This window comes from Chelonoidis abingdonii, chromosome 4, assembly GCF_003597395.2.
Source record: "Chelonoidis abingdonii isolate Lonesome George chromosome 4, CheloAbing_2.0, whole genome shotgun sequence".
Lineage (NCBI taxonomy): Eukaryota > Metazoa > Chordata > Testudines > Testudinidae > Chelonoidis > Chelonoidis abingdonii.
In genome coordinates, this window is record NC_133772.1 from 56,569,502 (window position 1) to 56,596,114 (window position 26,613).

The following is a 26,613-nucleotide window of genomic DNA, read 5'->3' on the forward strand; positions in this document are numbered from 1 at the left end:
ATTACCTCTGTATAAATCCATGGCATGCCCACACCTTGAATACTGCGTGCAGATCGGGTCACCCCATCTCAAAAAAGATATATTGAAATTGGAAAGGTTCAGAAAATGGCAACAAAAATGATTAAGGGTATGGAAGAGTTTCCATATAAGGAGAGATTAATAAAACTGGGACTTTTCAGCTTGGAAGAGAGATGACTAAGGGGGGATATGATAGAAGTCTAGAAAATCATGACTGGCGTGGGAAAGTAAATAAGGAAGTGTTATTTACTTTTCCTCATGACACAAGAATTAGGGGTCACCAAATTAAATTAATAGGCAACAGGTTTAAAACAACAAAAGAGAGTATTTTTTTCATACAATGCATAGTCAACCTATGGAACTCATTGCCAGAGGATGTTGTGAAGGCCAACCCTGTTCCTATAACAGGGTTCAAAAAAGAACTAGATAAGTTAATCAGTGGTTATTAGCCAGGATGAGCAGGGATGGTGTCCCTAGTCTCTGTTTGCCAGAAGCTGGAAATGGGCAACAGGGGATGGATCACTTGATGATTACCTGTTCTGTTCATTCCCTCTGGGGCACCTGGCATTGGCCACTGTCAGAAGACAGGATAGTGGGCTAGATGGACCTTTAGTTTGACCCGGTATGGCTGTTTTTATATTCTTAAACAGGGTCCGAGTTATCTTTTGGAGTTCCTGCTTTCTTACCCTACTGACCTTTGGCTCAGGTCACTCATAAATTTCATCTTGTGTCTTCTCTGCAATTGTATCACTTGAGGCTCTTTGTGGAACTCATTGCTTGTTGATACTCGGAATCTACCTACATTCCCATTGTCTAAATGTAGAGAGCCACATTCATCCCAGGGCATAAATTTCTGAAGTTTACTGTTTGGACCAAAGTGTGTTTGTTCTCACTGATTTTTCAATTAACTAAATATTAACTCTGTAGGATCTCTTGACTGTTCATATTTAATATTATGGTGAAGTGTTTTATTTGCTTTGGAATGAGGTGTTTCAAGTGCTGATGACATACAGCACTAGTAATGAACTGAAAGTGGCAAACAAGTGGCTGGTAAAGTCTGTCATAGTCACAAATTTCTTCTGGGCACCCAAAACATAAGGTACTTCATCTGTTTCAAGTCTGCAGTCTGAATGCAAATGCTCAAACTGTGGACAATGTGGGCATATCTGTTGAAAGATTGTAGTTTTAAAATAGAAATAGTAAACACCAAAATATTTAATGTGATACCAGTTTTCAGTGCTGTCTATTTATAGTATATTATTTAAAGAGTATGATTTCAACTGATCTGTAAGTGCTCTTCTTCAAATATCTTTCTGCTGTGATGTCTGTATCAGCCAGTTAATAATGCCTTGAGGGGCAGATGGGGATAGCTGGCACTTACTTTATTTCTAGTTTGGGAGGAAAAGGAAATATGTGTGTGTGTAGATGTTGTATTTATTGAATTATATCTTTCTCCTACCACCACTGTATATCTCTTGTCCCCTTAGATTGTAAGCTGTTTGGAGCAGAGATTGTATCTTTTTATGTGCTTATATGGCCTCTAGCACAATGAGGCCCTGGTCCTTTTTTGGGTTATGATTATATACAGTGTCAACTTCAAAATTACAATTCTGCTCTAAATTCTTCCTTGTATTCCTGAGACTTTCAAATAGTTGAAAGAGCAGTGTTCTACAAAGTTGTTTTTAAATTGCTATTCTACATCTGCAGAACTTACATTCTGGGGACTAGTCCATTAGCGTAGCGGAAGCAGGTGGGTACAGATCTTCCAAATGAGTTAATGGCGAGCTTACCAGATGGATTCTTGTTTAATCAGATTCAATGCTGGACCAGTCATGCATGTTCCATTCACATCAATGAGAGTTCTTCACATCACTAGGTGTGGAATATGATAAGAACGAGGCCCTGCTAGGCCACCTGATACTGGGTGGGGGACAAAGTAAAGGGGAGGACATGTGATTGCTCCATGTGTCTCCTCTGGGAGGAACTTCCAGCCCCACCTCTCTGGGTCAGGGCAGCCAATCCCGCCATCTCCTGTGAGGGAGGGGGCTAAGGCCACAGGAGAGGGGAGCACACATCTCCAGGAACTTGCTCCCAGTTCCTTCCCTAGCAACCCCCCACCCTGTGCCCAGCCTGGGGACTAACATGTCTCCTTGCCCCACCAAAGTTACCTGCAGGAGGTGGGAGAGCTCTTTCCTTCTCCCACCATGCTTCCCCCCCGGCACATTTGGTCACTCTCCCTGGCAGCCGGGCTTGGGCAGGGAGCAGAACAGAGCTGCTTCTCCCAAGGCTGAAAGTGGCTGCTTAGGGTTGCTATGCTGTGCAGCATGGCAGCTGCCTGAGAGGAAGCCCAGCTGGGGAGGCAGTGGTGTCTGCTCCCCTCTGGGCCCAGCTGCCAGGGATGGGGCCAAGCGAGCTGGAAACATGCTGAGGGGAGAGGGGATTCTGGCTCTTTGGGCCCCTGTCCCTGGCAGCCGGGCTCAGGCGGGAAGCAGAAGCTGCCGCCTCCCCAGCTAGGCTCTCTCAGGCAGCTGCTGTGCCACATAGAGCAGCAAACCAGAGCAGCCAACATGAGAAGCAGCTGGCCCCGCCCCTTCCACTCCACGCCTGGGCCTGGCTGCAAGGGACAGGGGCCGAACATGCCAGGGGACAGGTGCAGTGGGAGAAGGACAGAGCCCCTCTTCTCTCCCACCCCTGTCCCCCAGGAGGCCAAGCAGAAATCTGGGGGGACACTTGCTCCTGCATGTCCTCCCTCTACACGTCACCTGTGCTGCTAGGTATAACTTACTTAGTCATGCCAGTTTCTTATTTCTATTTACTCTTTTCCATATGTGTCTACACTCTACCTCAGCACAAGCTGGCAGTTTCTCTGGGCTGCATGTCGAGCTCTGACAGGAAGAATACCGGTCTGGTTAATTTAAACAAGAAAATCATACTTTGCCACTTCGAAAATTACATGAAAATGTGAAATATGGTGGATAGAGCAAAGTCAGGATGCCCTTAAATTGCTAGGAAATTATGCTTCACTCTGCAGAAACCTTTCTGTAGCCTTCTGATTTTCCTCTTTGAACACCCTATTTGTGTGATATTGTGTCTTTTACTTCATCTACAACGTGAGCTCCATGCCCATTTTGTTTTAAAAATGAATGTTCAGAACTGTATTAGAGAGGTTTTCCATTGCTTCCTATTGATAAACACTGAATTAAAACATCTCTAAAGTGTTACATGTGAGTTCTTTAAACATTCACTTAAACTTTAATATATAAATACAAAATAGGAATAAATAACAATTGCACAATGTCTTAAGAACAAAATTATTTGTATAGACTAGCTCTATATAAATAAATCAAAGTACATTTTACTTGTATTTAGAAGAATGATATACTTTTTATAAAATTAAGAAATTTTAAATTTATTTACTTTATCCCTCAAACCATTACTGCAAAGGAATCATGCATTATCTCTACTAAACAAAGATAAGATCCACCTAACTGAAGGAATCCTGATAAAGATGTGGCTCTACTTTCCAAAATTAGACAGAAACATAGACATAACAGGATTATTCATTGAACAAGAAATAGTAAAGTAGAATACAATGTGCATGTGTAGTAAAATCAAAGTTACTGCATATTAAAACTGTACTGGTCTCTTTACATACCTTTGCGATGAGTATTTAAAAAAATTATGACAACTGGCCAGCATGCAACTGACTAAAACATTCCAATTTTAGGGATGTCTGAGTTTGGCCAAAGGAAGTAAAAGAAACTGACAAAACAAACAAACATCCCAGATGCTCACAGTCCCCTTTGTGTTCTTCTCGTCTGTGCCAGGTCTGTTAATGCTTAGTTGGCTGCTGAGATGGGTCTTCCTGTATGTGGTCCATCACTGCCATTTGGATTCATAAATTTCATATGCCTTCATGGAGATGGCGGTCCTTTCAGAGAATTGCAGGACCCTGGAGTGCTTTCAGCTGTAGTTCCTTGCCCAACCCACTGTATTAGAAATCACCTTTTAATGCAATTCTTGAAGATATTCAGCAAAGGCCATAAATGTCACAGTTCCATTTACACAGTATTATTCACATTTACACGGCTTTGTTCACATGCTGTAAAGTTTGTCACTTCAGAACAGAATTAAGATGTAAGCAAGGACCTTCATTAATTACAGCAGAAAGAGAGAGCTTTAAACATTGTTATATATCCTGTTCTGCTTCCGTTTTCACCTGCACAAGTGCTTTTATTAAATTCAATTATATTATGCATTGCTAACTCTACATTTTTTCCCTTATAATAATGCCATTTTTTCCCCCATTTGATTCTAAGGTATAGTCATTTCACAGTGCATTGTTCTAAATTGACAGTAAGAACATTGAATTGAGAACAGTTCTGTTGGTTTCAGCCTAGTTTAAGTTCTTCTATTTTTTTTCTCTCCAGTTGAAACACAAAATGTTTTAACAATACACTAAATTGCACTGTGTTTCTAATTGGGTCAAACAAAAACAATTAAAAATTCTGATTTTTTTTTAAAATCAGTTGATGTTTTAAGCTTAAGCGCATTTCCAGCAATTTTGTTTTTACGGCAAATAGGCCCCCTTAATGTTTTAACATTGCTAAGTGGTATTGGTGTGAAATATGTCTCTTGTACCTCTTCGTTTATATCTTGTATGATAATATGGGTCAATATAATCCTAGGTTTCAAACTCCTTCCAAATTCCCCTGAAGGAAATGTACCTGTTTTTCAGTGATACCCACTCCTGAATGGAGAATGACTCTCATCCACTTAGTCTTCTTGTAATTCTTTGGATCTCTTTGCTTTCATGCCTCTCTGTGGGATTGATCTAACTTCTGCTGAAGCCAGTGGGACTCCTTCTCTTTTCTCCAGTGGGAGTTAGATCAGGCCCTTGTGTAACAGGCTGTCATTACCTTTTTCACGTTTACTGCTCTTAGCTGATCCATGCATCAGCTGGAAAGAATGCTGAAATGCACATGCACTGGTACCATCATCTTGAGACACATGCGTCTCCTATGCTACGGGCCTGATTTCTGCTCTGGAAGCACCTGCTGCCCCAGCAGTGGAGTTGTATATGCACTCATTCACTGCCAGGTACTTTAGACACACATTTATGGTTTGTTTATGAAAAGAGGGGAGAATTTTTTTTTATAAAACTATAGAATAGAAATGTTTTTAGTGCTTTGTAAGTTCAGTAAAAAAAGTTTGTTTTTTTTAATTTTAAAATTCATGTGCAGCTGTGATGTGATATCAATATATTAACAAGGAACTTCCACAAAAATGCCCGTCTAGCCTGCAACAACATGAGTGTCTTGGAGGGATTGAAATATTTATTTTTTTAATTTCCTCTTTAAACAAAAATGCTCTCTTCTACCAAGGAAATGAGGCAATAGGTGCAAAATTCCCATGGACTTCAGTGGGATCAGGATTGCACCCATAATCTCTTAGTGATCAAATTTATGGAAGTGTTTTGTTCCTGAAAACTATACTGACTGTATAAAGCATAGCATAGCACAAGTGTACAGTGTAATCTGAAGTGGCAGTAAGGTGAAAAACTTGTAGGAATGTGTTTGGGGCGGGGGGCAGTTTTCTCTCTTGAGGAAGTATTCTGGATATTACCGTACCTTCCATTTGGAGCAATTTCTTCCATTCCAAGGCAAATATACAAAATTTTAAAAAGAGGGTTGTGATTATTTTCATGGGCCCTAGTGACAAGTTACCCATGGGAGCAGTGTTTCAAAAAGGAGTCGACTGTGTCAGGGTCAAGAGTAGTCACCCCAACTCTCCTGTTAGTTCTGTGGCAGAATTTAAACATGATCTCTGGGGTACTCTGCCTAGTATAATGCTGCCCTGCAGGGGTGGAACCCCAAACACAGTAGCATTGTGCTAATGCATGAGAACCAGAATATGAAATTAACTGATCGAGTGGATTTCATTGGCCAAGGGGGTACAGAGGTAAACAGAAATTATCAATGGTGACACATCAATTATGAAAAAGGAAGAATGTTAATATTCACAGTATGGTGCTAACCTACTGTGCGCATCTTTTGTATAGTACTGCCACCCCCAACTGTTCAGGCATCCTGAGTTAGGCACCAAAAAATCATGAGAGTTAAAATAAATAAATGTTGGGTTCTTTTTCTTTGCCTTCTGGTTTCTGAACCTTTTAGGGTGCACTCAGGTCAAGTTTCCAAGCACTTTCTCAATAACTGAGCCAGCTAGAAACTCCCCCACATATCCACCCCCAAATGACACTGCATGAGAATCTCAGCTTTCTAGATCCCAGCAGCTGGGGCTGTAAGTAAAACACAATATAATGTGAGAATGGCAATAAACTAATGAGAGCAGGCAATACTAAATATATAACTTTTATGTCTATAAAGGTGCCTCTTTAACATGCTGGAGATGCAGAAGCTGTGTGAGAACTTTCACATCCATCATGAGTCTCTCTCTCTCTCTCCCCCTCTCTGCAGGTGTTTCCCTTTCCACTGCAGCTACCAATCCTGGCACTACACTGGGAATAGTAGTTACAGTGGGTAAGTATGCACCTGTCTGATTTGCATTCCAAGCAGGGATGCATGCATTGACTTGCCAAGGAATCAAAATATTTCTCTTACAGGACCAAATTCATTGACCCCCATGGGAGTTTTGCCTGAATAAAGAGGACAGCCCTGAAATGAGGTTCATGCATGACAGGCTAGAATACTGTCACAGTGCCAGGCTTGCTGATACCAAGGAGCCGCTCAGACAGTTTTTGTTGAAAGTCTAACAAGACAGAAACAGACTGACACTTTTTGCAAATTTTGGGCCAGCCTTGTAGGCATGTGCTCAAGACTACCTACTTGTATTTGCATATGCTCAGTTGCAAATCCAGAATGCCTAATGAACATGCAAGATGGTGTGTGGACACAAAGGAAAGTGACTATGCATCAGGCATTTTGCTCAGGCAAAAGTGTACACAAGCTTGCATGTGTATGTTTTAACATTAGGGCTTTTACTAAATCCTTGAAATTAAACTATGCTGGAAAGGCTTTAGACAGCTAATTTCATGCACAATTGAAGATATAGTGAAAGTAGCTTTTTATCTCAGTGGCTCTTCTTCCTGGATGTGGATTTCTTGGTGTGATACTGCCCAGTACTGTGATCACCTTTCAAAATTTGTCAGCAATTACCACACAGTGGCATCTAGTTATTTCCTATGCAAATTATAGAGAAAGCTCCTATGCATTATCTGTTGGTAAACTAATTTAAAATAACAACTGTGTGGGTGTTACAGGGCAGAGCCACCTTTGATCTGCACCTAATTTAAATAGAAGTGAACAAATCTTCCTTATTCAATGTTACCTATATAACTGAGACAGCTGTTGAAAATGGATCTGCAAAGAGCAATGAGGATTTACAGGCTACATAAAATACAAACACAATCCTCACTTATTCTCCTTCTTGCTGAAGGAACATCATGTCACTAAGGTTGCTGTACCTGTCTCATTCTTGCCCTACAGACAGTAGCTCCTTCTTTAGTTTCTTAGATTGTAAGGTCTTTGGGGCAGGAACCATGTTAACCTGGATATTTGTACAGGGTGAGAGGGGACACCAATCCTTACTGGTACCTCAAGGCATGACCACAATATAAATGTATAATAACAATCACTATTGAAGAAATGTATTTGCAAGAATATCTAGTACAGCATTCACTTTTTTGTTTGAAAAATATTGAATATAAGAATGAAACTGGTTGCTGCACCCAGCTGCAAATCACACTGCTTGCTGATTTCCATTGCTATCAGGCTTGCTATTAAAACCAAACCAATTCTATGAATCTCTGGAAATGGGCATGAATGTAGCTCACCATCTGAATTTGGGCAATGCTAGTATCCATACCAGTAATTCGTAGGTACCACCAAAGGCCTCTAGGTGTTACTGTTACTCGCAGATACTATCTAAACAAACCACTCTTCACATAGTTGAAACATTTGTTTGAAAACTGAGGGTCCTATTCAGCAAATAGTCAAGAGTCTTATAGCTCTGGACACAAAGGCTCTAGAAGTTTCCAAAGCTTAGCTATCACTGAGCCTAATCCTGATTCAGGACCCAAAATTATATGTTGTTTGTATAAATATTTCTCTGCACATCTTGGATGCTTTGGGTACCCTCCCCCACTTGATTCTTGGGAATTCCAAACATATGCCTCTTTGTAGGTCAGGGAGATGTAAAGTGACCCACATAATGACCGCTGAAGAATTCAACTGAGCATATGCTGAGAGAATAATGATGCCAATTAGATTCTGACAGCCCTTTCTTTTCTATGGACAAGACCTCTGCAGCCCATTGCCCTCAAAGAGGGAAATATGGGTTTGATGTAAAGGCATGCATAACCTCTGCTAACAGACGTTGTCATACTGGTTTTCAGTGCTCCACGAGGGTTCTGTCAAGCCACTAGTGTCATTGCTCGACTACAGTTAAGAACAAGGTTCTCTGTTTTCCAAGCCCAGCTCAATCGGAGCAAAGCACAATTTTGGCTCTTGCCCGTCATGAAAAGGAATAAAGTGCCATTGATCATGTATTCAGCTTCTCATTGAGCCCAAAGCTTTGTGTGCTGAACTTCGCCACCTTGCTTGGACTGTTTCCAGGTGCCATAATCTTCCACTTCATTCATTCAGGCAGTTTGTGGGTGCTCAGAAGTCCCAGACATGCAGACTGAACTGTAGTGGGACCCATTACTAAACATGATCAGTCATGGAGATGTGGTCCCGGTAGGAGACTGCTATCTTTGTACAGGGGCTTCCTGGTACTTGCCAACTGTCTACTGAAGCCATCTATGGTTGACACCTATAACTTAGCAAAACTGCCATATCACTGTAAGCATCCACAATTACATTCTAATCAATACAACATACATAGAGAGGCTGCCCACTAATCATATCTCTGAATAACTTATGGGCATCGTGGCTTGGCTCCTGGCTAGAAATGTCAATATGGCAGGCCTTCCCAACCTTCTGCGCTGAGGGTTAGCATGCTATACATCCACCCCGATAGAACGCTGCCCTAGGGAGCCAAAAAATCTTACTGCGTTATAGGTGAAACCGCGTTATATCGACCTTGCTTTGATCCGCCGGAATGCGCAGCCCTGCTCCCCCAGAGAACTGCTTTACTGCACTATATCCGAATTTGTGTTACATCGGGTTGTGTTGTATCGGGGTAGAGGTGTAGTTGTTAACCAGGCTACCGTATTTATATCCATAAGCCTCTGGAAATGGGTGTGAACATGTGTTGCCATCTGAATTTAGACAATACGTGTAACAATAAAAGTAATTCCTAGGTAACAGCTGAGGCCACTGTTACTGTTTGTATTACATTTGTCTAGATTAGAGCTACATGATGGTAACTTTCAGAAATCAAGATATAGCTGTGTCTATGATGAATCTTTGTGTCTCATGAATCAGGATTAGTATTCCCTGGGGAGGGAAGGGAGTGAGGGGGAGGGGTTAGAAGGATGTCTGTACCCCTCTGGACTCTCTGCGGAATGGCCCCTGAGGAAATGGCTAAGAAAGAGATCAACAGGAATGCCAAATTTCTGCTGAATAGGTTAAAAGGGTGAGGAAGCCTCTTCGGCAGCCATCCATGCGCAGAAGGCCCGCATAACATTTCTGCTGAATAGGGCCCTAAATGAAGACAAAAGAAACATAGGAAGCCAATCATAACTTGAAGAGCTTTTCTGATTTTGCGGTTTCTTATTTTTGCATTTGCTAATCTCCAAGGATATTTTATTTTTTTCGGTGCAATTAGACATCCCTTTGGACATGACAATGGAATGGAAATAAAGTATTACAAGAGAGTGAGTCATATTTTTATCTAATATATACATGTAAAACATCCTATTTATTTAATTATTCCTTAACAGCTCTAAACAGATGGATATGGTTTAGCCAATATACAGTGAAAGTTACTCAAAGTTTTATATGTTATAAAAATCATCCTATATATAATGCCTGAGTTTTAAGTTATATATGTATATTTTAAAAGTTTGAAGTATTTTACATCCCACTAAAACTGACAGGAGCTGATTTTATGTCCCTGCTACTTCGGGCTCTCTTTAAAAACAGGAGTTTCAAAGCCCTTTTCTGGGATTAGTTTACAAATGTAAATCCTGCTATTTTGTTCACAAAGATTTTATCCATCTTCTAGTTTTGCATTAAAGAGCTTTCACAATTCAAGTAAATATGCAGGAAATGGAAATCTTACCTCTGCAAGCGGATGCCAATGAGCAATCGGTTTCCGAGGATACGAGAGCATTTCATTCCAGTGGTCCCGGCCTAGACTCTCTGCATTGTTGCCTATTTGACACACTCCAATGACCTCATTGTGACCTACACTGTGAAAATGTGCCATAATATTTTTTTCTTAAAATTTTACATTTGAGAACAAATATCATTTAAATTCGTTATGACAGACAATGATCTAGGATGCTGGGAAAACTTGATGAGCTACACAACACAGGTTTGAGCTTCATCCCTTTCTTTCTCACTAACATAGATAATGTACCAATAATTTACTCTTTTATATCATGTTAGTTCACAGTGTGTGTGTGTTGGTTTTTATGAAGTAAATTGACAGTTGAACTTTTATTTGTCTACACTCCAATTTTAACCAACCGAAAAAGAGAAAAATAACTATACATCATACTTGTTCTGACTCCAGCCCACCCAAAGCATCCGACATGTAAAGACTACTATGTGAAATGGGATATCTGAACAAACAGTACACCTATTCCAAAGCACTTATTTGCAAATAGAATATACTGTGGGCCACATTTTCAGAGGAAATCTGAGTAATTAATATGTGTACAAATGGCCATTCAGAGTGCAAACTGTTCATTTGGACAGGCAATCATTACAATTCTAGTAAATAGGTATGCAAATAAGGCATACAAAGTTATGGATGCAATTCTGTATCTCAGAAACTAAGATGGAAATGCTGTTTGATGGTACAGAGAATTGTAGCCCTCTGCTGAGACCTGCATGACAAAACATTTTTAATCAATACCACAAACTGAGAGAAAACTATGAGAATTTGTGCCAGCTTTTTACAATCTTTTGCCTCGCAAAATCTTGCATAGTAGAGTAACAGCTACGGGTATCTCACCGGTCATAATCCATAACTGCTATTGACAAGTTAATTTGGTCAATGTTTTCCGGAGGGACATCAAAGACTATGGCTTCATTGTAAACAGGATTGAGGGTATTCCTCTTGGTGGAAGTTTTCCTTTTCTTTAGGCGTCTTCCCTCGCACATTAAAGAAACCTTCACGTAGGGATCTGTGTGAATCATAACAAGCAGTTTTGTTAATTTAAAAATAAACGCAGATGGAAAGCAAATGGAGTAACCTTTAATGTATGCCTATATCTATATAGATAATTTATTCACCAGTACCTAAATTAGAATCTGAGCTCCTTCAATAATGAAATGCCTGGGAGGCGCTGGCAGTTAAAAGGTCTTCCTGGTTGAATTACTATAATGAACAATTAGATGTTCATTCAGGAAGCTGGGTTTTGTATTGTGTGTTCTCAAAGAATGTAAAAATTTCCATTATGACACAATGTGCATTCCCGTGTTTGTAACAGTCTGTGTAATTGATTACGTCTATAGCAGCAGTAGAACCCGGACACAATCAGATAATGTGGTCAGTGTTAGTGTTTGCTGACATGGAATTAGTTATGTTAACACTTTAGAAGTATAATAGTTTGAGTGGTGTACAATTATTGTTCTCTTTAGAGGTACAGTTAAAGCTGTGGGAGTAATAGAAGACTGCCCTACTTGGGGCACCTGTTTCATTGTAGCTCCTTTCTGACAGTACGATTACTCCTCTCCCCCTTTGCCAGTGGATTGAAATAAGGCATCTGTGACCCCTTTGTAGCAAAATCCCAAACTGGTTTCATTTTGTTTTCAATACCAACCCTGAAACTAGTTGCTACAGTGGACCAGTGAGCTTCATAATCATGGCTCAAGCATCATTTATATCAGATTAATGGCTGTTAAGCCTCTCCATTGTCAGTGTTAGTTTATACTGTACCCAACATAAACCCCAACAAATAGCAGGCAGTGCAAAATTAAATTCTGTGGTTACAGTCCCAGCATGGCCACCTCCAAGTATTTAAAAGCCAGGCCCCTGAAATTCTTGAGGTCTTTACAATAATAAACTTTGGGTTCTTTTAAATTGCCTTCTAGTTTTTGAGCTTTTACGGTTCATATTTTTTAAGCTTTTCTTTGCAACTAGGATGGCTAAAATCATTTGTTAATGAAAGAATCTTCCATAATCAAATAACTCCAGAAACTGGGGCTTTAAGAAAAACACCAAATATCAGAGGAGTTGGAAACACTGTATCATTATCTTTAATTCAAGGGGGAGAAGATGAAATTGTAATGTTGGGCATGAAAGAAATTCCTACCTGATGCTCCTGTTATGTCCATTGCCTTTAAATTCCTAGCCTTTATTATGGTAATAGTTAATCTGCCAGCTGTTGGAAGGTAGCAGAGTGAGAACATCAAGTCGCCAAGATCCACATTGTCCTGTAAAAAACAAGTTTGTGAAACAATAATAAAACACTTTTCTCTCTCTCTGCCTAGAAAGGCACAGAGTAACTAATGATAAAGTATATGTATTTAGGAGCTCCGGTTATTCCAGAGGAAACTTAGTTCTCACTTGCAAAGCACATGGCAGGAGCTGCTCAGTTTGTAGGCAGAGTTCTGACACCAGCAGTACCATGAGTTGTAAATCTCATTACAATTTTGTAGCAGTCAGTAGTCAGACAGGAGCGTGTCCTAGTGATAAGAACCAGAGTAGGTACCTGAGATCTTTGTTCTACTACTGACTTGCTGTATGATGTTGGACAAGTCTCTGGAGCTCTTTATGCCTCAGTTTCCCTATTTGCAGGGAATTTACCGTAACAGGGTTCATGGGAGGAACAGCAAATTGACAAGGTAGGATACAATTTCATACAACTGCCCAGGACTTGTCAGGCCAAACACTGCAGTAGGGAAGGTCAGTGAAGGGAGCACCATCAGGGGTAACCTGGAGTAGGCGGTAGTGTAACTCTCCCTCTCTGCCAAAAGCAGAATGAGAATTTTCCTCTTTCTGGTTTGCAGGAGCAGCTCTCCCCTTGCAGCCCTCTCTTCTCCTTAGCTGGTGCAGTGACTGCAACCCTTTCCTGGTCACACTTAGCAGTTCAGTGGCAGTTCAGGTCTCCTGAATTCCAGTCCAGTGTCCTATCTACTACTTACACTGTCCCTTTTTATCTTTTTTCCTTCTTGCAATGACCCTGTCTTCCCCCTTAGCTTCTTAGCCCTTTAACTTGTTATAGCTGACCTTTCAGATTAAAAAGGTCATAGAGTAGTTTTTAAACTAAGAGCTGGGGGAAAGCCGACAGGTGCGGAAGAGCACATGGTTCAGACAGTGACATCCCTTAGGGGACGATCTATTAATGGAGATTCTCTATGTCTTAGTAAGGAGGAGAGGGTGGAAATACAGGTAGGATCTGATGAGAATAAGTCAAATGAAAAAAAAGTCCCATTCAATTACATCATGTAATGACAGACAGCTAAAAAGTGACAAGTTTTTAAAGTGCTTATATGCACCAATGCTGTAAGTCTAAATAACAAGATGGATGAACTAGAGTACATAATATTAAATGAGAGCAGCAAAGAATCCTGTGGCACCTTATAGACTAACAGACGTTTTGGAGCATGAGCTTTCGTGGGTGAATACCCACTTCGTCAGATGCATGTATCTGACGAAGTGGGTATTCACCCACAAAATCTCATGCTCCAAAACGTCTGTTAGTCTATAAGGTGCCACAGGATTCTTTGCTGCTTTTACAGATCCAGACTAACATGGCTACCCCTCTGAAACTTAATATTAAATGAGGATATTGATGTAATAGGCATCACAGAAACTTGGTGGAATGAGCATAATCAATGGGACACAGTAATACCAGGGTAAAAAATATATTGGAAGGACAGAACAGGTGGTGCTGGTGGGGAAGTGGCATTATATGTGAAAGAAAGCGTAGAATCATATGAAGTAAAAATCTTAAATGAACCAAACTGTACCATAGAATCTCTATGGATAGTAATTCCATGCTCTAATAATAAGAATATACATCTCTACCCTATATAACGTGACCTGATGTAACACGAATTTGGATATAACGCGGTAAAATAGCACTTCGGGAGGCGGGGGGGAGGCGGGGCTGTGGGCTCTGGTGGATCAAAGCAGGTTCAGTATAGCGCGGTAAGATTTTTTGGCTCCTGAGAACAGCGTTATATCGGGGTAGAGGTGTAGCAGTACGGATATATTACTGACCACCTAACCAGGATGGTGATAGTGACTGTGAAATGTTCAGGGAGATTAGAGAGGCTATTAAAATAAAAAAAACTCAGTAATAGGGGATTTCAACTATCTCCATATTGACTGGGTATATGTCATCTCAGGATGGGGTGCAGAGATAAAGTTTTTTATCACCTTAAATGACAGCTTCTTGGAGCAGCTAGTCCTGGAACCCACAACAGGGGAGGCAAAAAGTCATCCTTTAAAAAGTGGAAGTTAAATCCTAGTGAGGAAAATAGAAAGGAGCATAAACTCCGGTAAATGAAAAGTAAAAATATAATTAGGAAGGCCAAAAAAGAATTTGAAGAACAGCTAGCCAAAGACTCAAAAAGTATTAGGAATTTTTTTTTTAAGTACACCAGAAGTAGGAAGCCTGCTAAACAACTGGTGGGGCCACTGGATGATCGAGATGCTAAAGGAGCACTCAAGGACAATAACGCTATTGCAGAGAAACTAAATGAATTCTTTGCATCGGTTTTCACGGCTGAGGATGTGAGGGAGATTCCCAAACCTGAGCCATTCTTTTTAGGTGACAAATCTGAGGAACTGTCTCAGATTGAGGTGTCATTAGAGGAGGTTTTGGAACGAACTGATAAACTGAACAGTAATAAAACACTAGGACTAGATGGTATTCACAAAAGAGTTCTGAAGGAACTCACATGTGAAATTGCAGAACAACTAACTGTAGTCTGTAACCTATTATTTAAATTAGCTTCTGTACCAAATGACTGGAGGATAGTTAATGTAACGCCAATTTTTAAAAAGGGCTCCAGAGGTAATCTCAGCAATTACAGGTCGGTAAGCCTTGAGTACCAGGAAAACTGGTTGAAACTATTAGTAGAGAACAAAATTGTCAGACACATAGATAAACATAATTTGTTGGGAAATAGTCAGCATGGTTTTTATAAAGGGAAATCATACCTCACTAATCTACTAGAATTCTTTGAGGAGGTCAACAAGCATGTAGACAAGGGGGATCCAGTGGATATAGTGTACTTAGATTTTCAAAAAGCCTTTGACAGCTCCCTCACCAAAGACTCTTAATTAAAGTAAGCAGTCATGGGATAAGAGAGAAGGTCCTCTCGTGGATTAGTAACTGGTTAAAAGATAGGAAACAAAGAGTAGGAATAAAGGGTCAGTTTTCAGACTGGAGAGCGTTAAATAGTGGTGTCCTCCGGGGTCTGTTTGGGGCCCAGTTCTATTCAATATATTCATAAATGATATGGAAAAGGGGGTAAACAGTGAGATGGCAAAATTTGCAGATGATACAAAATTGCTCAAGATAGTTAAGTCCCAGGCAGACTGCAAAGAGCTACAAAAGGATCTCTCAGAACTGGTGACTGGGAAACAAAGTGGCAGATGAAATTCAGTGTTGATAAATGCAAAGTAATGCACGTTGGAAAACATCCCAACTATACATATAAAATTATGGGGTCTAAATTGGCTGTTACCACTCAAGAAATAGATCTCGGAATCATTGTGGATAGTTCTCTGAAAACATCCACTCAATGTGCAGCGGCAGTCAAAAAAGCGAACAGAATGTTGGGAATCATTAGGAAAGGGATAGATAATAAGACAGAAAATATTATATTGCCTCTATGTAAATCCATGGTATGGCAACATCATGAATCCTGTGTGCAGATGTGGTTGCCTCATCTCAAAAAAGATGTATTGGAATTGGAAAGGGTTCAGAAAAGGCCACAAAAATGATTAGGGATATGGAACGCATGCCATACGAGGAGAGATTAATAAAACTGGGACTTTTCAGCTTGGAAAAGAGACAGCTAAGGGGGAATATGATAGAGGTCTATAAAATCATGACTGGTGTGGAGAAAGTAAATAAGGAAGTGTTATTTACTCCTCATAAGACAAGAACTAGAGGGCACCAAATGAAATTAATAGACAGCAGTTTAAAACAAACAAAAGGAAGTATTTTTTCACACAACGTGTAGTCAACCTGTGAAACTCCTTGCCAAAGGATGTTATGAAGGCCAAGACTATAACAGGGTTCAAAAAAGAACTAGAAAAGTTCATGGAAGATAGGTCCATTAATGGCTATTAGCCAGGATGGGCAGGGATGGTATACCTAGCATCTGTTTGCCAAAAGCTGGGAGTGGGCGACAGGGGATGGATCACTGGATGATTACCTATTCTCTTCATTCCCTCTGGGGCCCCTGGTATTGCCCACTATCAGAAGACAGGATACTGGGGTAGATGGACCTTTGGTGTGACCCAGTATGGCTGTTCTTATGTTCAGAAATAAAAAGTTGACAGACAAGAACTAATTAAGACACACTACAGGTTACACTCTAGGACCTTCTACTATTGGAATCCTCCTTATTCTTTTATTTAAACACTCCCATTGGTATAAGCAGTCCAGATGTCTTCACTTCTTGGCAGTAGAAGTAAACATTTTGGATAAGTTGTTTGTGGTTATTGCGAAGCAAACAATTAAAGGGCATGACACTAGTACAAGATGTCTGGGGTGACTCACCGTGTTTAATGTCTCCAAACAGTTCACAGCACGGAAATAGACTGCCACCACACTCTTTGTGTCACTGACTCATGTGGACTGCTGGAAGATCAAAGTGGTGTTTGACAAAGTGATGTTTAAGAAGCCCTCAGGACTATAAGTTGTGTCACCACACTCAGAGGCAATACTCCTTTGCTGAAATCTGCACTCAGCTCTGGGTGAGGCATATCTACTTTATCAGATTTCACTGATGAATAGTTGGACATGATTATTTTCTGACTGAGAAATTTTCCCTATATGGTACATAATCACTGCACTGCTGCCATTTCTGATTCTGGGGGGAAATGTTTCAAGAGACTGGCTGGAAGTTTCCCAGGTCCATGGGGATTCTGAGCTATACAATTTTCCCTCCTGTGATGCAAACTATGTACCCCTTTGGGGGAGAGAATTCCATGGTCCATTTACAATAGTTAATGGCATCTTTTTGTGTCTGTATTCTTCAAGAACTTGCCCCCATGAACCAAAAAATTTGAGGAAAATTCCAAAGGAGGGATTATCCCTATCAAATTGCTCATAAACTATTAGGAAAATCTGGCACACTAATGAAGCCTGTAATTTTGCCTTAAACATCACAAAGAAGTCCCCTCACTTGTTTGTTTTAGTTGCAGATAGGATTTCCTATATTCTTTCAATTATAGCAGTGTCATTCTGTATTCAACCCTTGTATTCTACTCAGTGGCTATATAATTTATTATCTTGTTACTGTCACTGGTTTATTGTAAACAACAACAAAAAGCCCACCACTCTCAATTTCCCTACTTTCTCTGAATTTATCAGCCTGCCTGATGCTTTCAACACTTCAAAACTTTTCAGCAATTCATAGCAAGAAGAAAATATCATCTCAGTGAGATACTGTGAAGTGGTTCTGAATATGAGAAGTTCCCAGAAAAAATATACTTACCAATTCAGTATGCTCTCCTTACAGTTGGCATAGATATTAATAATGGATCACTAATTCTAGTGGACAAAAGCAGATTTCTGTAACTAACTGATTAAATACATTTTTATTTTGTTGTAAAGATCAGTCACAGTAGATAGAACTGGATAAATAAAAACAATGAATATGTTTCAGTGGTATTCATTACCTTTTTGATTTGTTGTCTATGAACATTTCTAAGAGCAACTTTACTCACAAGAACATTCACAGAAAGTGAAAGCCTAGCATGTACTCATGAGAATATGTTTACTGGAGGTTTCAGGCCAGAAGAGTTCACCTTTAAATTTCTTTATACAACAATCATGATTGAAACAATAATCAAATCAAGAAATGATGCTGTCGCAGATTCAGGGTAATTGCATTGTTGACTCCCTCTATGGTCTGATCAAGGAATGCCATCTCAGGCCTCTAGCTGTCACCTGTCTCTGGGTGGCACTCCAGATCCATCTCTCTCCAGACCAGGGTTTTAGGCTGCAGCTTGCAGTTGCCCTATGATTATCAAAAGTAAATTCTGACTGATGTCCAGCATCTGTGCTTTGCTTGTCCTCTCAGAGCTATGCCCAGGGAATGCCAGAGCTTGCAAGTGATCACACAGCTCTTCCAAAGTACATGTACTTAATGACAGAAGCATAGAGAGAAAACATAGCAAAAGGTCTAAATGCAACAAATGTACCAGAAGTCACCCATCAGTCCTGTGGGGACCCTGGCAGGTTCAAGTCCTCCCAACTCGGCTGGTGAGTTTGGCCCTCCTTTGGACTAAAGGTCATGTCCATTTACTGAATCAAACCAAAGTCCCCCGTGCTGTTCCCTCCGGCCCTTAATAGCACAAGTTCTTTCTTTGTCTCCTGTTTCTCTTGGAACACGGCCTGTGCCAGTATATATAAGCCAGGCCAGAGGGTAATACTTCTCAGAGCTGTGTATGGTCCCCACAGTCTGCACTGCAGTAATTACCCCGCACTGGTTTTAGTTTTGGGAGGAGCTGTGGTAACTTTCCCCCATGGAGTAGAACGCAATCCCTGGCCCATAATAATAAATATAACATTCATAAAGTTCATACAATAGTCTCCAAATATATTGCACGTGGCTGCAATATCTGTCAGATACCATGCGACTTACCACATGGTACCAAGTGGCCAAACACAGATCACAAATAGTAAAAGATACAGATGAAATAAACAATCAGTGAATAAACCTAAAGATGAAAATAAAATGTTCAGACAATTAGGAATGAACCATTGTTTCTGGGTGGTTCATAAAAAGAATAAAGGGCATAAATTTAAAGAATAAATGATTGTCTGCAAATAGCTCTCAATTCTAAGAGCAAAGAATTTAAGGCTTTTAGAACTGCAAGAGAAGAGCTTAAGAAACTACTCTGAGTGTCCTTCAGGAAATTATCCTATAAAACATTTATCTTCAAGCTGTGTAAACCTCCTCACATTTGATAAGAGCTCTTAAACTATAAAATTATATATTTTGAATCAAACAGCCTCAGGAACAAATAGAGCTGGTTAAGATTTTATCAGAATCATGAAATCTCAATGATTTTTTTTAATGTTGACAAAAAATAGCAAAAAAATCAACATTTTTACTTTGTGGAGGTGATATTTTTCAGACTGCTGTAGTAAAAAATACACTTCTTATCCCAAGTTCTTACTGTGCAGGAAACCTCATGCATAGTTACATGATAGACTTCCTTATTACTATGAGAGGATTAAAAAAATAATTTAATTCTAAGTGGTGGTAATTACAACAATACTGTGCATTTTCTGTAGAATCTTTTTTATGTGAAGGATCTCAGAGCAGTTTTACAAATGTTAATTAAGCCTTAGAATGGACTAATGCATGTGTGCACACAAACACACGTGCATCAAGACACTCATGACTCTCTTAAATGACTAGATTTCAAATTATTGTTTCACTAAAAAAAAAAAAAGTCATAGTTTCAGGTATTACTTCTGCTCCTGAGACAACTTGCCAGTATATGTATGTATACACAAATATTTTTCACTCTCTTCTTGCTGTGTGAAAGACCAATATAAAGATGTGGAAGATGACTGTCTGGTTATACAGTAGAAAAAAGTAAGCTAACCCATTGGAACTCAACATAAAATGCTGTTAAATGCGCAGAGTAAGCAAACTGAAAATAAAGAGAACATAGCTTTTCCTTTCTCCAATCTTTTTCAGTTCTAGTAATTTTAGATGTTGTTCGTAATAATAGTGAGTGGTAAAAATTCAATGCAGAAAAGGTTATTTTAAAAATATTGATGCTGTCTCTTTTAACAGCACACAGTAACAATACATTACAGTTTAGGACATGGACTGAAGACTAGTACAGTAACTACTTGAACCAACAAAGTCAATTAAGGTAAGCAGAATGTAACTGCTTAGAATTTGGCCAGGAAAACAGGGTTAAATGCAATTTCTAGTGAAAGAACTCTAGCATCTTTAATAACCCACAAGTGGTTCAAATCTGTTTTCTGTCATCTGAAAGATGGCTCCTCCAGTAGCATAGTGCTGTTCCACAGCAGTGTTTCAGTACTATTTCTGAAGGTACATAATGATGTCCTGCGGTGGCTGGATGTTCCTTAGTGCTCCTCCTCCTAAGTACAGATGCATGTTAATCTTGATTTAGCTAGGAGATCCCATGGAATCTCAGCAAACAAATGTGCTCACCAATCAATCAATATTTGATACTTCCCAGTCTCATCAAGCACTTTTATTTTGGTGACTCTGTAGTTAAAATATTTCAGAGCACTGATTATCTGGGAAAGATTAAATTATTATCTTGCTATTGAAATCTCAAACGTTAGTAAATTTCTGGTGAAGTGAGCCTCATAATCTCTTTCCCATTCCCACTTAGCAAACTGCTATTTATTTTTACTGCAGGATATTATATCTTATCATGTGAAAGTGCTGTTTCTATCACAGTTTCTGTCCCCAAAATGTTAAATTTGCTTTGGGGTTTTCAAGCCTTGACTACTTATGAGATGATACTTTTATGCTGAACCAATAAATGCAACTTGACACAGTGTGTTAATTTAAATGATGAAATAGAGAACAGAGAGAACAAATTGAGTTTTTTTGGTTGATAGTGATGTCACAGATGTGGCCAAGACACCCAGTAAATACATGAGTTCAGATATGTGTTTTTGTTTCATTTTGTTTTATTTGTAAATTCAGTTTCCCCGAGGCAGAGAATGTCTAGAGGATTATTGCATATCTTGGGTTGGTTTAATATCGCTGAGCCTTAGGGCTTTGTGCCATGTACCATCACCCAATGTGGGCTGTAACTGTCAAGAAATGAACTGCATTTTCAGTTTAGAATTAACAAACTTAACTGGTAGGATTTTGAGTGAAGATTTTGTTTTCAGTATAAGTTGGGTGATTCTATATTACTATGTATACAAAACAAAATATGATTGTATACACATTATACCTTCAGGGCATTGTTTTGTATTCTTGTTGTTAAAAGTGACTCAGTAAAATAACTCTTTTGATTTGATCAATGAATGTGTTTGTATTCAGTTTCCTTAGGCACGTCACAATTGGCAAACATTTATTTTGAAATAGCTGACATATTAGTAAATTTTGGATTCCAACTTGAAAATAGGTCTGCAAAAACAGCTACCACCTTATTTGTACAGTGCCAGGAGAGAGCTATATGTTTGGAATGAAGTTATTCAATGGTCTGGCTATGTTGTTTATCTTGCCCATGTTTGTCGATAAGCATTATTAGGTAGATGCAGCTGATTACTCCAAAGTTGGGGAGCCTAAAGTTCCTTTCCTGAAAGGTAGTTCTGAAAAGGTCTCCTCTGCTCTGCTAGCCCACCTGTGGAATTTAGATTTTCTAGGATAAACACATCTGTTTGCTAGGGTAACTGTTGTCTGGAGAACTCTGGCGAGGGTTGCTGGGAACTGAGCATTAAAACCTTCATCATTCTGAGGGGTGGCATTTCCTGTCTTACATTATTCCAGGTTTGTGGAGCTCTTTGCAGAGATACAATTTTCAGGCAAGAACAAAAAATTCCATTTTGCAAACACAAGGGAAACATGAATTTTTGCTGGGGATCAAGGGTTATGAAATCTTATCTACATCCCCACCACCATATCATACTCCCTTTTTACAGCTAACATTTGATCTACCATCGGAATTGTTTTAGAAGCTACGCAAATACGCTGGCAGTTTATTTCAAATGATTCTGATTTACCCAGAAATGTTTTCTTGATTTCCTTATGTACAGCTAGTGTACTGAGCATCTTTCTTTAAATGTTGAATTTCACTGGTAATTCTAATAACTTGTTAGTTAATCTGTTTTTTCACACATTATTAATAGACATTAAAATTATTAATTTTGTTGGATGTTAGCCTGTAGGCTGAGTCATCCCCTAGTACTATGTCAACAGTCTTCGCACTGGTTTGAAGGTGAGTATAGTTCAGCATTAGAAACAGACAAATGTGTGACTGTGGCTACGTCTTCACTACCCGCCGTATCGACGGGTAGCAACCGATTGCTCAGGGATCAATATATCGCATATCATCTAGACGCGATATATCGATGTCCGAACGTGCTTATATTGATTCCGGAACTCCACCAACCCGAACGGAGTTGCGGCGTCGACATGGGGAGCCGCAGACATTGATCCCGCGCCGTGAGGACGGTGAGTAATTCGATCTTAGATACTTCGACTTCAGCTACGTTATTCATGTAGCTGAAGTTGCGTATCTGAGATCGATTTTCCCCCGTAGTGTAGACCAGCCCTGTAAAGAGAGCTGTGACAAATGTACTCCTTAATGGCTCCATTTCTGATTCCCTTGGGGCTGTGTTAAGTCAGACTTCCGCACAGAGATCTGTAAATTACATTGGAGTAGGAGGTTTTTTGACAAAATGGAAATAGCATTGCAGATCGGGGTTCCCTGTAGATCAGCCACCCCCCGCCTGTGAAATCATTCATGTCTGAGTAGAGTGGATATGCAGAATAGGTGGGAAGAGACTGAAGTCAATCTTCCTTCTCTGATAATGTTTGAGGCCTCGGGGAAGGTGCACTGTGCTGTGAGGCCAGACATCACATATTCTAATCTAGACTCACCTCTTCCACAAACTGCTTTTAATATTTTTATAGTTCACAATGCTTATCAGGCATTCTCAACAGTCGGTTCGTATATTGTTATAACTACTTTGGTTAGGGCTTTGATTTTTGTGCATGTGCTGAAATAGTTGTACTGGTACAATTTCCCCCCCTTAGGGCATGTCTATACTTACCTCTGGAGTGATCGATCCAGCAGGGGTCAATTTATTGCGTCTAGTGAAGACGCGATAAATCGATGACCAAGCGCTCTCCCGTCAACTTCGGTACTCCACCGGAGTGAGAAGCATAGGCGGAATTGATGGGAAGCGTCAGCTGTCAGCCTACCACAGTGAAGACACCGCGGTAAGTAGATCTAAGTACGTCAACTTCAGGTACGTTATTCACATAGCTGTAGTTGCATAACTTAGATTGCCCCCATCCCCAGTATAGACCAGGCCTTAACGTGGATGCAATTTTATCAGTAAAAAGGTGCCTTATACCATCATAGCTTATTCCTCTTGCCATACAGGAGTAGCTATAAGGCACCTTTATACTGATATTACCAGAAGGTTGTACTGCTTTGACTAGACTGGTATAGTGAAAGCAGTATGATTTTTATGTGTAAACAAGCATGTACCAAGGGAGGGCATATATTTCTTCCTCGGAATAGGAATACAAGCAACGTCTCATTCCCTTGGCCACACTGCCTTTCAGAACAAGCATGCCCAAGGTTCCTGACACCCAGCATTCCATTGTTGTCTCATCAAAGAGTTATGTAATTCACAGGCAAATATTATGCTGCATCTGCCTGTAGTGCTTACTCCACTTAAAGCATAACAGCCAACACCTGTCACCTTTAGCTCAAGTAGTAGAACTGTTTGGTATTCAGCTGAACGTCCTATAGTTCAAACTATTTATTAACACAGGGTTATGGCTATGCTAATGAACCATGTGAGAAAAATGTGGTCACATAATTAAAGACTGTATCATAATCCATACACACAACTGCCTTAAGATTTGGCAATCAAGTTTGAAAAAGTCATTCCATAATCTTCAACGCCTTAGAGCACTGATAATGTTTCTCTTGGAAATAGAACACCTTACTTTTTGTCTTAGATGTTAAGATCTTATATTGCTCAGAATCTGAAACCTGGTGCTTTTCAGACAACCAATCACATAAAGATTAGTTTGGTTTAAACCAATGTTTGGAATACGAAAAAATCTGTCTTCAATGGCAAAAGCTAATGTATTTTACTGTTTACAACCTCAGCTGCATGGTTGGCAAAGTGTTACTTACTGTTTTATATTACTAATGTGTGTGTGATTGGAAAAATAAATAGTGGCATCTCTGTGGACCAGGAAAAAAAAATCTTTCTGTTTGGGGTACTTGTTGTGAATTTCAAAATTCCATTTGGACAAATATTAATTGTTACGTCAGAACATACAAAATGCCAAATACAATAAAATTCAGTACAAAATTCTGATGTAAAATAAGCCGTATCACCAAAAAATTGCAAGTATGTTGGCTAAAAAATTGGGCATTTTTAATGAAATTGTGGGAAAATATATTTTGTTTTCATTTATCTTTGGTCCCTGTATTTGGATTTGAGCTTGAGAGTCGCTTTCTCAAACACAATGTAAACCTCTCCTTTATTCATTACTTGTGGTTGAAGGGCATGTCACAAGATGTAGCCAATTGGTAAGGCTACTGACTGTTTTGTCTCTGAAATGATATCCTAGGTGCAGAGCCATATTAACAATGTTCTATAGGATAGGACTCTGGATACAAGAGACTTGAGTTGAAGACTTGGCTCAGTCACAGATGTCTTGTGTGATCTTGGACAGGTCACTTATTTTATTCTGTGCCTCAGTGCCCCATTTATAAAATGAAGGATAAAGTTCTTCTACTTTTCTGGTGTGTTATGAAGATAAAGTCCATTAGTGACTGTGAGGTGCTCAGATACTGTGATGATAAGGGACATGTGAGTACCAGTGAGAGTAGGAACACTCACAGGAAGTGATGTGTTTTAGTATTGGTGCTGATGTTGCTCTCAAGTCAGATACATACTGAAAGAGCAATAGTACTTGTCAACGGCAATAAGGATATGGGAGAACTTCTTTATCGTTTTAAACTAATTGTGCAACCCACCTAAAGATTCTGCATGAGATGGCAGTATCTTATACCACCTCCCCTAACAAATTCATACAGAAAATGTCCCTGGAGTTGCAAACCTAATTTTAAAAGGGAAAAGTCTAGGTTCAGTATACCAGATATCTATAGGCACTTTGTGATTGTGTGCAAGCTAGACACCATAGGAATAAAAATGATGCAAATACAAGCATACTTTTCAGCAACCAGACAATTTCATTTGAACTTTTGAAGCATGTCAAGAACTGCCAACATTTTAATTAACTGCTACTGTAATATTAGGTAATAATCTTTTATTTTTCAAAAAACATCACCTCCTGATTTATTTTTTTCTCAGTCAGCATGGGGCATTAGTTTGATTTAACCAATAAATCCTCCTAGTTCAGTTAGTCCTTAATCTTCAGTAGAATTAATGGAATTATGTGTCTCTGCTGCAAGATAAAATTTTACTTTATATCCTTCCAATCTTTGGTAATGTGGGGTTTGGAACTATTGCAGTGATTTATTTAGTGGAGTTACACTCAGTTAAGCTGATAATAATGATATATACTTACATAGTACAATAACTACAGATATTACATCCAAATGAATGCAAAGTATGCCATCAATCTGAAAAATGCTGTATGCTTTTTGGGAAATCAGTTTCTTATATTGGAGATGAGTTGTGTTGTAAAGTCTGGATTCAGATTCATGTATGTTCAGTCCTGCATTTGGTTCAGATTTACGTCCAGGATACACACACTATGAAAATTTCCTGCACTACACACACACAACTTGAGTTTAAAATCTGATTGTGAATGATTGTGCATAATCTAAAATCTTTGATTTAATTTACAGCATAAATTGATGACATTAGTTCTACATTTTCAGCCATTTCACTGTAGTATTTTCCAAGACATTAGAGAATTTTTTTCATGAGTTTTATGCATCAGAAATGTACATGAAAAAGAACTCTGGTTAGTAAGCTTTGATTTAAATTGGATTTGTACATCACTAGAGAAGTGCCAACTCCATTCTCATTAGACTTTCTTTAGTCATCTTAACGTATGATTCCCTCTCAGACTGGAAAATTCTATTTTCATTACACCTTAAATCAAATAAAAAAAATCAGTTGTTGTAAAATAGGCTTCCATTAATGCCTCAATCAAATTATATCTGCAGAGAGATGATTAACAGTGACTCATGAAAAATCTGAATGGCCTGTCTTTTATAATTATCCCCTCCATATATCTACTTCAGATTATATTTGATGTTTTAAGTAATTTGTAAATGACATTTATTTTCTTGGTGTGATAGCAATTGTATTTCTTTTATTTTAGAAAATGAAAATGGATAAGTAGACAAGCTTTTAGAATTATATGTTAGAATGAATCTGTTTTTATTTGCTAGAAAAGAGTATAGGGAAGAATTCAGTTCTGAAACTTAGCTTTACTTAATTAAAGAAAAAAATCACAAAAGGCTGAATTATCAGGTAGTAATTCGCCTACATTTGATCCTGTTTTAAAGTACAGTATAACTTTT

At 39.2% G+C, this 26,613-nt stretch overlaps 1 protein-coding gene across 2 annotated transcripts in view; it reads right to left on the minus strand.

Moving 5' to 3' along the window:
* Positions 1-3,341: 3,341 nt before the first annotated feature.
* Positions 3,342-26,613, minus strand: part of SYT9 (synaptotagmin 9) — a 110,461-nt gene continuing 87,189 nt past the window's right edge. Inside the window, exons 4-7 of one of the 2 annotated variants that reach the window (XM_032770051.2) lie at positions 12,470-12,590; positions 11,167-11,338; positions 10,267-10,396; positions 3,342-4,007 (exon numbers count right to left, since the gene is read on the minus strand). In XM_032770051.2, the coding sequence (XP_032625942.1) occupies positions 3,933-4,007; positions 10,267-10,396; positions 11,167-11,338; positions 12,470-12,590 (498 nt within the window). In that variant the 3' untranslated portion in view covers positions 3,342-3,932. Of the gene's footprint in view, positions 4,008-9,132; positions 9,687-10,266; positions 10,397-11,166; positions 11,339-12,469; positions 12,591-26,613 lie in introns of those variants that run through there. The other variant, XM_032770050.2, reaches the window with a different exon arrangement.